Consider the following 12,739-nt stretch of genomic DNA (forward strand, 5'->3'; position numbering starts at 1 on the left):
TAACATCAACCATGCCCCCGCAGCATCTCAGATCCAATCAGTTGCACAAATTTAATAAGCCAACAGAATCTGATTTTCTCTTGAATTTTCTGTATTGACCTTTCCACTAAGCCCAAGGCATTAATCCAGATTGCTCAAAATGTATTAGGGATTGTACAGCGTTTGTCTTAATCGGTAAATTGGAAGTTAAGGACAGTTTTTCATCCATAAGAACCCTGTCCTATGATTTGAAGCAAATCTGAGTGACTATCAGTGAGGTACTATCAGTGACTACTTCAGTTGTAGTCAGCTGACAAATATTGTACCATGTTTTCTAACTGAAGGATGCTCATTTTAGCATGTGTAAAAATTGAGTCACATATCTTTAGGAAGCTGTGTGAATAACAAAACGTGGCCTCATTTTGAGTGATTTCACAGTCACTGGAGGGCTGCATGATCAACTCATGGCATTCCCTTAAACATGTGAGAAACCCATGGAGAATTTACCCCTAAGATGCAAGTCACCATGCTTTGGGGAGGGAGACAAGTTAATGCCTGCTTTCACAAAAGAAAACTAATCCCAGGCACATATGATGATGTGAAAGATGGCACTTGTACTTTTTGGTACTCTCTAGGAGCATATGTGGTCACTGCTTCTAGCATTACCTAACAACCAGCTGGTAAACTTTAGAGTTCATAGTTGAGTCCAAATAATTGATTCTAGTCTTTGAAATTGGAGATACTTCTTGTTGGTGGTAGGTCTAACCTGTTTTGCCAGCTGAGAGGCATTCAGTTGCCTCAGGCTGAGCTTGAGTGATGGCCACAAAAAGGGGAAGACAGCCAGGCATGGTGGCACTTGTCTGTAATCTCAGTGGCTCAGGAGGCTGAGGCAGGAGGATCATGAGTTCAAAGCCAGCCTCAGCAAAAGCAAGGTACTAAGCAACTCAGTGAGACCGTGTCTCTAAATAAAATACAAAATAGGGCTGGGGATGTGGTTCAGTGGTTGAATGCCCCTGAGTTCAATCCCTGGTATCCCGCCCCCTATAAAAAAAAAATTGTGGGGGAGACATCCGGAGTTCTTCACAGGTGTTTTGCATGGAAGGGTCAGCCCTTTGAGGCAGGGCCATTACATAAAATTTTTGATAGATTTCTCAGTGAGGTTAAGGGGAAAGGAGGGGCTGGAGATAGCTCAGCTGGTAGCTTGCCTTGCAAGCACAAGGCCCTGGGTTCAATCCCTAGCACCGCAAAAGAAAAAAAAAAAAAAGAAAAAAAAAAGAAAAAGGGGAAAGGAAATCAAATTGTGATCTGATGGAGGTTGACAGACTCAGCAGTTAAATTTAATGTAGTCACAACAGTTTGGGAAAGCCACAACAGAGCATTTTCCTAGGTGAAGAAGGATGTAGGGCCAATTTCTTTCTTTCTTTCTTTTTTTCTAATTATTAAATATATATTATTTCTGACTGCATAATATAGGTGTAAGTGCCAACTACAGAGTTTCTATTTTGTATTCTGAGTTACACTTATGAACACCACACTTTCTTCTCATTGCAGTTCTTCTGTAGCTGCTACTCTAAATCCAGCAAGGATTTGGACTGAAGTTCCATATGGCGTGAAGGGATATATATACTGAGCAATTTGCCAACATTCTGCCTTGACATAGTTGACTTTAGAGAGGTCCCACACATTCTGCTGACACTCTACCACCCTGAAGCAAGAGGGATGCTTCTTTTTAAAAAATTTCTTCCAAGATGTCTGTTTTCTGCTTTTCCTTCTTTGGGAAACTGATTTTTTTTCCTCCTACAGCGGCAGTTTCAAATCACAGAGAACATTGGCATTCTTCCTTTTGTTGCATCTTTTGGGGTCAAGGATGTTCTCTTCCCAGGTGTCAAAGTTGTTCTCCTTCTACTACCACCACACAAACAACTGCCCCGCTTCAGTAGCCTCACCCCATTATTCTCTACTGCAGCGAGACCTTTTGTCCAGAAGGATCAGGTACAAGAAGGGCAAGGAATTTTATAAAACTCCACTTTATCCCACATGGGCCACCAAAGGATCAAAGAATGAATAAGCGGTGTACTCAAAAAAATGGTTATTGTCTTATAACATCGAACTCCATGCTATAAGAAAATTCAGATGGCTGAACAGAATGAAGTCTTCTGGGTACCCTTTGGCTAGAGTATGCAGAGGATGTACCAACTAGGCTGTCTCAGGATGTGCTTAGTAGAAAAAAAGAAACAGGGCAGGAATAATCAGAACAGAGCCACAAATTTCCAAAATAGGGAAAAAACTTTATTATTTCTTATTTTACTTTATGGCTATTTTTGAGTCTTCAATTCAATAGAATTTAATTTTTAATGTAGTAAGAAGGCAGGATCCAATCTTAATTTTGTCTATATGGATATTCTGTTACCAGACCATTCTCTTCTATAATCTGCAGTATCAGGTTTTCCACAAATCCAGTTTTTTTTTTTTTTTTTTTTTTTTTGGTGTGTGTGTCCTTGTGCTCTTGATCCTTTTTTATTGGCTTAGTTGTCCCACACTGTTGTAATTACTAAACTTTTCTAATATTTCTAGCTATCTGATTGGTGAGTCCTCTAACCTTGTTCTTTAAGATGATCTTTGCTCCTCTTAACTCTTACCCTTGGTGTGTCTATATTAATTTTATCGGATCACTTACATACTCATACACACACACACTCCCCCCATTACCATTTATTGGAATTGCATTATATTTATAATCAATTAGGGAGAATTTCATCTTTATACTATTAAATCTTTTAAGCCGTGAGTCTAGCACATCTCTTGTATTTGAAGAACATTTCCTTGTTAAAAACATGATATACCAGTGCAGGGGAAAAAAAGGAAACTTGACCTCTCTGTCACCCATACACAAAAGTTAATTTTAGATGGATCATAGACCTCAACATAAAAATTAAAACCATAAAACTTCTAGAGAAAACAGAACATGTTTTACTTTGAAGTAGGCAGGGATTTCTTAGAGAGGCCATAGAAAGCATGAGACATAAAAGGGGAAAAGAAGGGAACTTCTTATCAAAAGACATTAGGAAGAAAATAAGTTGACAAGCTACAAACTAGGAGAAAATATATGCAATGCATATTTATGACTATATAAAACAAAAGAAAGAAGCAACCTATTTTTAAAATGGGCAAAAATCTGAATAGAGACTTCACAAAAGCCATGTCAATGACCAAAGCACATGAAAAGTGCTCAATGTCATCAGTCATCAGGGAGATGCAAATCGAGATGACAGAAAGATGCCACAAGGTACTTCACAGAATGGCTGAAATGGAAAAAGATAAGAGCAAATATTGGAAAGGATGTGGAGCTCCCAGAATTCTTGTTGGAAGGGCAAAATGGTACAGCTATTTTGGAAACTGTCAGTTTCCTAAAATGTTAAACATATTGCAGTTTTAGTCCCAGATATTAATCCAGGAGAAATGAAAACATATGTCCACTAAAAAACTTGTACAAGAATGTTCATGATAATTGTTGTATTCACAATAGTCAAAAAAGGAAGAGCCCATGTCTGTCAACAGGAGAATGAATAAACAAATTTGTATGTTTGTGCAGTGAGATAGTACTCATCAGAAAAAGAATCACACTATTGATACATTGAAGAACATGGATGAATCTCAAAAACTTTATATTGAGTGAAAAAAATCAGACACAAAACAATTATGTAATGTATTATTACCTTTTTATGAAATTCTTGAGTAGACAAAACCAAACTGTGATAATAGAAATCAAATCAATTGTTGCTTTGTGGGGTAGGAGTTGACTGGGAAAGGGCACGAGGGAACCCTAAGGGAACGTTTCTGAGTCTCAATGGGGTGGGGAGTATTTGAATGTTACGTGTTTGGATTGAACAATGTGCTTAAGAGCTGAGAATTTTGCTGTGTTATAAAATATAACAAGTATATAAATTGAAGTATATAAAATATACTTCAATTTTAATAACTGATATGCTGTGTCTTCTTTAATAGGAGCATACATATAGAGTTGATAAAAATAGCAGTTTAGGACTATGTACGCTTTTCTTCAGAGTAGTTCTTTAATAGTTACAGAGACAGACTATTTTTCTAAATGTTATTTTCAGTTTGAGCTTTTTGGTAACTTGCACAGTCTGTGGGACTATTTTTAGAACCTTGGCAAAGTTCAAGAATAGTTTTTATAACAAAGAAAAGGCAATCCTTTTAGGTATAGCTCCAGATCCTCATATGCCAAGACTGTACCCCTGGTAACCCTTCTCCAGAGCAGTGATTCTCAGTCAGAGACCATTTGTTCTTTTTAGATACACATAACAGTAGAGTGTATTTTGACATATTATACATACATGGAGTATAACTTCTCATTCTTGTGGTTGTACATGATGTAGAGTTACACTGGTTGAGTATTCATATGTGAACATAGGAAAGTTATGTCTGGTTCATTCTACTGTCTTTCCCATTTCCATCCCCTCTCCTTTCTGCCAGTCTGCCCTATCCAGTCTGGTGAACCTCCCCTCCCCGCCCCACCAGGTATTATAAGTCAGTATCCGCATATCAGAGAACATTTGGCCTTTGGTTTTGGGGAATTAGCTTATTTCACTTAGCATGATAGTCTCCAGTTCCATCCATTTACCAGCAAATTCCATAATTTCATTCTTCTTTATGACTGAGTAATATTCTGTTATGTATATGTACCACTTTTTATTTATCCATTCATCTGTTGAAGGGCACCTAGGTTGGTTCCATAGCTTGGCTATTGTGAATGAACTGCTATAAACATTGTTGTGGTTGTGTCACTATAGTATGTGGATTTTAAAGTCCTTTGGGTATATGTTGAGGAACGAGATAACTGGGTCAAATGGTGGTTTCATTCCAAATATTCTGAGGAATTTCCATACAGCTTTCCAGAGTGGTTGCACCAATTTGCAGTCTCACCAGCTATGTATGAGTGTACCTTTTTCCCCACGTCCTCACCAACATTTATTGTTACTTATATTCTTAATAATTGCCATTGAGTCAGAGACTGTTTTGTCTCACTGGGACATTTGGCAATGTCTGGAAATATTTTGATTGTCATGATTGGAGGGAGGAGTATCATGCTATTGGCATCTATTTGGTAGAGACCACTGCCCACCAAAACAAAGAGTTATTTGGTCCAAAAATGCTTGATGCTAAGGTTGGGAAGCCTTGTTCTAGACCTACCCTTATCACCAAAGCTGAGTAAGTCTCAATCAAGTATTGACTGTATGCATAGTTCAAATCAATTGCACAAACTTGGCATTTTCACATGTTAAATATTTTTTCCTGACAGAATTAATATCAAATATTCATAAATATATGTAATCTTAAATTTGGAGATAGAAGTCCATAAATCCAGATCACTTCCAAAGTTGAAATTATGTTTCATTTCTGTTAAATTTAAGATGCTATAGGTTTTGTTTTTAACTTGCATTAAATATCCAAACAAATGACCTTAGTTATCTTTCTTTAAAGTGTATGTGTGGGGGGGTGGTATATCCGATCAGGGGAAATAGACGATACTAATTTATTTTTTTCTCTCTCCGCAGAATGACAGGCAGAGAGTTTTTCTCTCGTTTCCCAGAACTCTACCCCTTCCTTCTCAAACAGCTGGAATCTGTAGCCAGTACAGTGGACAGGTAAGAAGAAAATAGGGTGAGGCAAAGCGAAGTTAGGTGGTGAAGTACTTTATTAATCAAGATTTTTCTTCTAGGCAACAGTTTATATATATATATTTTTTCTTTATCTCTTTTCTTTTCTTTTTTTTTAATTGTCAGTGGATCTTTATTTTATTTTCATGTGGTGCTGAGAATCAAACCCAGGGCCTCACACATACTAGGCAAGTGCTCTACCACTGAGCTACAACCCCAGCCTAGGCAACAGTTTTTATTCAACTTCTTCCTTACAGATGACATTTTTAAAAAAATGGTGCTTTTTATAATTATATCATGTTTCCTGGCTCTCTGTAGATTTGTACCTTAAAAGTTGTGTAAAATCCTATTTTTACATTTGATTTGATATTTTAAAAGAATATTTTTAGTTATGGATGAACACAATACTTTTATTTTATTTATTTATTTTTATATGGTGCTGAGGGTTGAACCCAGTGCCTCATGCATGCTAGCCAAGTGCTTTACCACTGAGCCACAACCACAGCCCCTGATTTGATATTTTAAAAATCCTATTCTATGTTAAATTTTGTTAAATTTAATCCTCTTTCAGTGTTACATAGAAACTAGCTTCTTAGAAGCACATGATGATTTCTTTTAAGAATTATTTTCTTCCTTTTATTTTTAAAAATCAGTTGATTTATATACTGAGTTCACTGAATGGGTACTTGTCATTTCTGATTGCTGGCATATTGCAACCTACCACTGTGAAACTGTAGCAGTTGGCTGACTAATCTTGTCTGCTGTGCTCAGAAGTGGTAGTGGTCCATCTGAGCAAAAGTAAAATGGACAGTGACTTCGGAAACACAAAGTAAGTTATTAGGAGAGCTTCCAGTCTCATCGGGGCAGATAGAAAAGTTCATCATTGCCCTTTCAACCACATCCTGTAGCCGGGGTAGTGGGATTTTTAGTATGAACATTAGAACACGTGCCATTGTGTTCCATCAGCAGTGTGTTCACTTGATGTGAACATATGTGAGTGGTCTGTAATGAGAAAATAAAATTATATCAATGAGTTTTTCTTCTGTTTATGATATATTTCGTCACATTAGTTTGTGCAGACAGATTTCTCTGGCCCTAGTATGTTCATGCTTTCTTAAATACGTTTGGACACCAGAAGTTTCACATTTCATACTCTAGGATAGCAGGCTCTGCTATTTTTTTTTTCCTTTTGATGAACACTAGGAAGATATAAAGTGAATAGAGAAAAAAGGGAAAAAAGGGAAAACTTACTTCATATACGTAATTACTTAATGATCAAGAGTCTCACTTCATATACATAATTACTTAATGAGAACGTGTTTTTGAAGATAGTGCCTCAGTTCTTAAAGTTCAAATCTTTTGTGTACAATCACTTTTTTTCAGTGATCTGGCAGAACCAGATCGTCATCCAAGCATGTTCCTCTTGCTTTTGGTGTTGGAGAGACTCTACCCTTCCCCGATGGATGGCACTTCTTCTGCTCTCAGCATGGCACCTTTTGTTCCCTTCATTATGAGGTAGTGTCATGCCACATGGTAATAGTGAGGGTGGTCGTGGGTATTTTATGGGGGTATGTTAGCTTCTTTTCTATTTCAGAAATTATTATATAATAGTTTTTAATTAATTCATTTATTTTTTACCTTGGGAGAGATCTTGCATATGCATGAGGCTTCTTGCCCCTGCCCTGACTGCTCTCCAGTGTTTCAGAGGAAAGCTCTTCTCTCATGGGTGCACCTACTGTGTAAACTGTTTTCCTTGGAGACCTTCCTGCTAGTGAGTGTGTGGTACTGATATGAGATACTCCTCTTGAAAAACATAGCCTGGGTGTTTGCATTATCTCTGTGTTGAGCTCAGCCAGCATGGTGCAGACTTGCTCCTGGCATATATCCCCTGTTCAGCAGTTCAAGAGGACATCAGGACACCTGGCTGTTCACTTGGAGGAATGTGCTAGGGCATACAGGTGGTGGCTTGTTGATGGCAATGCCATGTAGTACAAGTTCCCACTCATCTCCTTCAAGCTTGGAGTGGGCTGAGAAAGAAACATAAACATAGAATATGCATGGAATTCAGAAATGGGCTTTCCTACTTCTGGAGCTTGTGACCCCAGGCATTATTACATTTGGGAGCTATCTGCCACCTTCTAATCATGGTTTTCATTTTGGATTAAACACCTTAGTAAGTAGACCTCAAAAAATATTCACATTTTCTTGAAAAACACTTTGGAAGCCTATCATATTGGTTAACTTTGACCTTTCTGCTTGTTTCTTGACAAAACAACAACTTCATTTTATTATATCTACTGAAAATTGAAATGGACTTGGAGCAGAAGGATAAGAATACCAAACCTAAGTGTTTTTTATTTATGTGGTACTCTGGGTTCCACTTCCTTATTTCACAGAGCTGACTTACACATTTTAATGTGAGAACCATTAAACACAAGATTCTGACATGTGATTGCCATGGCCATTTGTTCACAACAAGCCCCGGCTGTGGCTGTGTTATCTTTGATCACAAAGATGACTCACTCAGACTAGTTTTTGTTTCCTGATACACAAAGTTACCAGTCTCCCTCATCCAGCATTTGGTGATTCATTTTAGGAATTTGGGTGGTCAGTTTTACTTTCAAGGACCTTAAAAGTGTTCTTTAATGAATATCTGTGTTTAAAAAAACCCAAGATACAGTTTTAGAGAGTTGATATAAGGGGGAAAAGGCCTTTGAAGAGAATCACAGTATACATTAGAAACAGAAAGATGGCGTAGAACTTGTCATCAGTCTGTGTGGAAAACTTTCCCTTGGTAGAAAATTTTTTAACTTATCAGTCTGTGATGGGTTGCAAGCCAGAAATTACCGCATTGAAAAACCTAGAATAGCTAAAGCAATCCTCAGTAGCAAGAGTGAAGCAGGGGGTATTGCAATACCAGATCTTCAACTCTACTACAAAGCAATAGTAACAAAAACGGCATGGTATTGGTACCAAAATAGACAGGTAGATCAATGGTACAGAATAGAGGACATGGACACAAACCCAAATAAATACAATTTTCTCATACTAGACAAAGGTTCCAACAATATGCAATGGAGAAAAGATAGCCTCTTCAACAAATGGTGCTGGGAAAACTGGAAAACTATATGCAATAGAATGAAACTAAACCCCTATCTCTCACCCTACACAAAACTCAACTCAAAATGGATCAAGGACCTCGGAATCAGACCAGAGACCCTGCATCTTATAGAAGAAAAAGTAGGTCCAAATCTTCAACTTGTTGGCTCAGGATCAGATTTCCTTAACAGGACTCCCATAGCACAAGAAATAAAAGCAAGAATAAACAACTGGGATAGATTCAAACTAAAAAGCTTTCTCTCAGCAAAGGAAACTATCAGAAATGTGAAGAGAGAGCCTACAGAGTGGGAGAATATCTTTGCCAACCATACCTCAGATAGAGCGCTAATTTCCAGAATCTATAAAGAACTCAAAAAACTCTACACGAAGAATACAAATAATCCAATCAACAAATGGGCTAAGGAAATGAACAGACACTTCACAGAAGAAGATGTACAAGTAATCACCAGATATGAAAAAATGTTCAACATCCCTAGTAATAAGGGAAATGCAAATCAAAACCACCCTAAGATTTCATCTCACCCCAATTAGAATGGCGATTATCAAGAATACAAGCAACAATAGGTGTTGGCGAGGATGTGGTGAAAAAGGAACACTCATACATTGCTGGTGGGGTTGCAAATTAGTACAACCACTCTGGAAAGCAGTGTGGAGATTCCTCAGAAAGCTTGGAATGGAAACACCATTTGACCCAGCTATCCCACTCCTTGGCCTATACCCAAAGGACTTAAAATCAGCATACTACAGAGATACAGCCACATCAATGTTCATTGCTGCTCAATTCACCATAGCCAGATTGTGGAACCAACCTAGATGCCCTTCAGTTGATGAATGGATAAAGAAACTGTGGCATATTTATACAATGGAATATTACTCCGCAATGAAGAATGATAAAATTATGGCATTTGTAGGCAAATGGTCGAAATTGGAGAATATCATGCTAAGTGAGATAAGCCAATCTCAAAAAACTAAAGGACAAATGATCTCGCTGATAAGCGGATGAGGACATATAATGGGGGGTGGGAGGGGCTAGCATTAGGTTTAGGGTTAGGTTTAGAGTTAGGCTAAGGAGAGCAGTAAGAATGAAGGAAAGAAGGACTGTGTAGAGGGAAAAGAGGGGTGGGAGGGGTGGGAGGGGTGGGAGGGGTTGGGGGGAGGGGAAAAATATAATAAACATCATTACCCTATGTAAACGTAAAAAAAATATAGAATAAAAAAAAAAAAAAAAAAGAATATACTAAAAAAAAAAAAAAAAAAAAAAAAAAAAAAAAAGAAAATATCTTCCCAAATTTATTTGTTTACATATCATCAGAATGCACATATTACTTAGTATCTTCAAAGCAGCTAATCTATATAACAAAATTACATTAATACAGAAGATTTCAACACTGCTTTGAAGCTACTGTACTTAGTGTGTTGTTTTTTACAACTCCAAAGACACTAAGAAGTTTTCAATTATATTGTCCTGATGAAATTGCTATAGTCAATAGTTGCTTTCTGCCTGAATGCAGATTTATAGTGCACCACCAGAGCAGAAGCTCTGCATTGTTCCTCAGTCAGTCACTAGGCTAGGATTCATGGAGGGTCTGTGTGTGTATAATAGAACAGTGTTTTTCAGATTTTAAGATATAAACATACCACTTGGGAATCTCGTAAATTTGGATTCAATAGAGTCTGGGGTGGGCCTGAAAATGTTCCTTTCACACAAACTTCCAGGTAATCCAATGCTACTGGTCTAAGGACCACACTTTGAATAGCAAGATTACATTTGGAATCTTAAACATCATCAGAGCCATACACATGAAGACACTTAATAAATAGACAAGAATAGGGTCATACTCAATTATACTTGGTTAGGCTCTTTAAGGGGTTTGTAAGAAGTAGATTTTGACCCAGAAGTGTAGAAAATAAGCAATGAAGTATTCTGAGCAGAGAGGTCAATAGAAAGTAGTCCAATCTTTGTTGACCCTTGTTTTTTTGCCAGACACTGGGCATTTTGTTTACCATGACTTCGAGAGAAGGAACTGGCACCCCTATTTTCCCATCAAGGAAATTGAGGTTCAGAGAGTGAACCAGGTGCAGGGTTGAAATTTGAACCCAAGAGTGCAGGGCTTTGTCAGGAGTATTATATGTTCTCTATTACACCAAAATAACTGGCTCCCTTTTGAGTTGCCATGCACTTAAGCCACATTGAATGTGCCTGTGAGGCTTGAAATTTATGCAACTAAGAGAGATGAAGACTCTATACCCACAGTTGCAGCATCTGAATACAGGCCATTTTCAGGGTGTATCCTTTGGTGGGATTGCTCCTTCTTTTGCTTTGCCAGTACTAAAGATTAGCTGATTAGTTGACAAGCCATATGTAATCAGACAGACGTGTGGGGTGGTTGGTCCATGGCCAGATAGATACAGAGGAAGTCTGCCTCTTCTTCCTTGACCATCTACTGTGGTAAATGGAAGGAGCCTAGATTAGAATTAGAAAACCCGGTTCTGAGTAGCATCAGTCTGCTATAGGAATGAAGAATGTAAAAGATTGATTGTGAAGCCTGTTATTACAAAACAGCGTTTATGGTTCTGGTAAAGATTGGGCCATTTTGACTTGGAGTAACTGCTGAAAATACGGATGTACACACAGGGAATGGGTGGTGTTTTATCTTGATAGCTTCATTAATGGTAACATAAGTACTTGGAAGAGCTCTTTCAGGCCCAAGGATACTCTGAATCTTGCTAAAGAGAAAATTTTCAGCTTGTGGGAGTTGTGAGAGTTGCTCTGACCATACTAAAATAAATTGTACAATGCAAAGATGATTAAAAGCCTAACAAGAGCTTTTTATTTCCCTTGATTTATCTCACATGCTATCTCTGTCCTCTCTGCATTGGTAAATATTGTTTGTATTTTTAGTCCTTTATTCCACATTTAAGAATATATCCAAGCTTATTTGATTTTCTTTGTTAACTGAAATCTTAGAAATTGCTGTTTTGGATTTTCTAAGTGTGTGTGTGTGTGTGTGCATGTGCAGTGTGTACATGTTGCAGCATCTTAAGACAAAAATGATAATATTAATCCCAACATCTTGTTTACAAATTTTCTTTAATCCACTGTATTTTATGTGCCTGATGCTGTACTGGATCTGGGTCCGCAGCCCTTTACCATGTTTATATGATGACTCTGGTTTAGGACTGTTCACGCTTCAGTTGCAATACCAGAAAGCAGAGTAATTCACATTTTCAAAGCAAGTGTGAATGGCTCTGTGAAAACAGTTCACCAGTGCCCACTAGTCTGGGACTTTCTAGACACTAGAAGTCTTTTCAGAGACTAAGAAATCTTCTGACATGCATCTTTGAATTTCCTTTCACAGGCGAGTTTCAGGTTTCCATTGAAGAATTGTATGCCCCAAACTTAGGACCCTTGAGTCCTGAACATAGCAAAGACCCAGGACTCAAGAGACTGGGTTCTGTCCAGGATCTGTCATTTTCTAGTTGTGACACTTGGAGCTCTTTACTCTGCAGTAGTCTGGTGGTCTGTGGGGGGTGGGCGGGGAGCAGTTGAGAAAGTACCTCAATTGCTGAAAACTGAAATTGCAGCATCTGATTAATATCTGTAGAGAAACCCTGATGCTGCCTTGCATTTGCTTTTGTGGGTGCTTTTAAAAGGTGTTCCCTCCTACCCTCACCAAAGGTCTTCCCCCTTTAGACTTATTTTCATTACAAATGACTTTTAGCACAACTTTTTCCAAATCCGTTTTTTTGTCATTGTTCTCTTTAGACAAGTTTTCAATGAAATCCACTCTTTCTCTGACAAATACTAAAGTACAAATAGCAATACAGTCTTAAACACATGGTATAGAAATTACCCTTAGGGACCTGTGCAGGAGAAACTATTGTAGATGAAATATGAAAATCTGACAATCAAAGAATGGAAAAATATGTGTTTTATATATTTTAAAAATATTTCATGGAAC

General features: G+C 37.7%; 1 protein-coding gene across 2 annotated transcripts in view; it reads left to right on the plus strand.

Annotated features, from left to right (window-relative positions):
• Positions 1-12,739, plus strand: part of Thada (THADA armadillo repeat containing) — a 325,608-nt gene that overhangs the window by 146,271 nt on the left and 166,598 nt on the right. Inside the window, exons 27-28 of one of the 2 annotated variants that reach the window (XM_047521875.1) lie at positions 5,556-5,645; positions 7,041-7,172. In XM_047521875.1, the coding sequence (XP_047377831.1) occupies positions 5,556-5,645; positions 7,041-7,172 (222 nt within the window). The remainder of the gene's footprint in view (positions 1-5,555; positions 5,646-7,040; positions 7,173-12,739) is intronic. The other variant, XM_047521876.1, reaches the window with a different exon arrangement.

Source organism: Sciurus carolinensis, chromosome 13 (genome assembly GCF_902686445.1).
Source record: "Sciurus carolinensis chromosome 13, mSciCar1.2, whole genome shotgun sequence".
Classification (NCBI taxonomy): domain Eukaryota; kingdom Metazoa; phylum Chordata; class Mammalia; order Rodentia; family Sciuridae; genus Sciurus; species Sciurus carolinensis.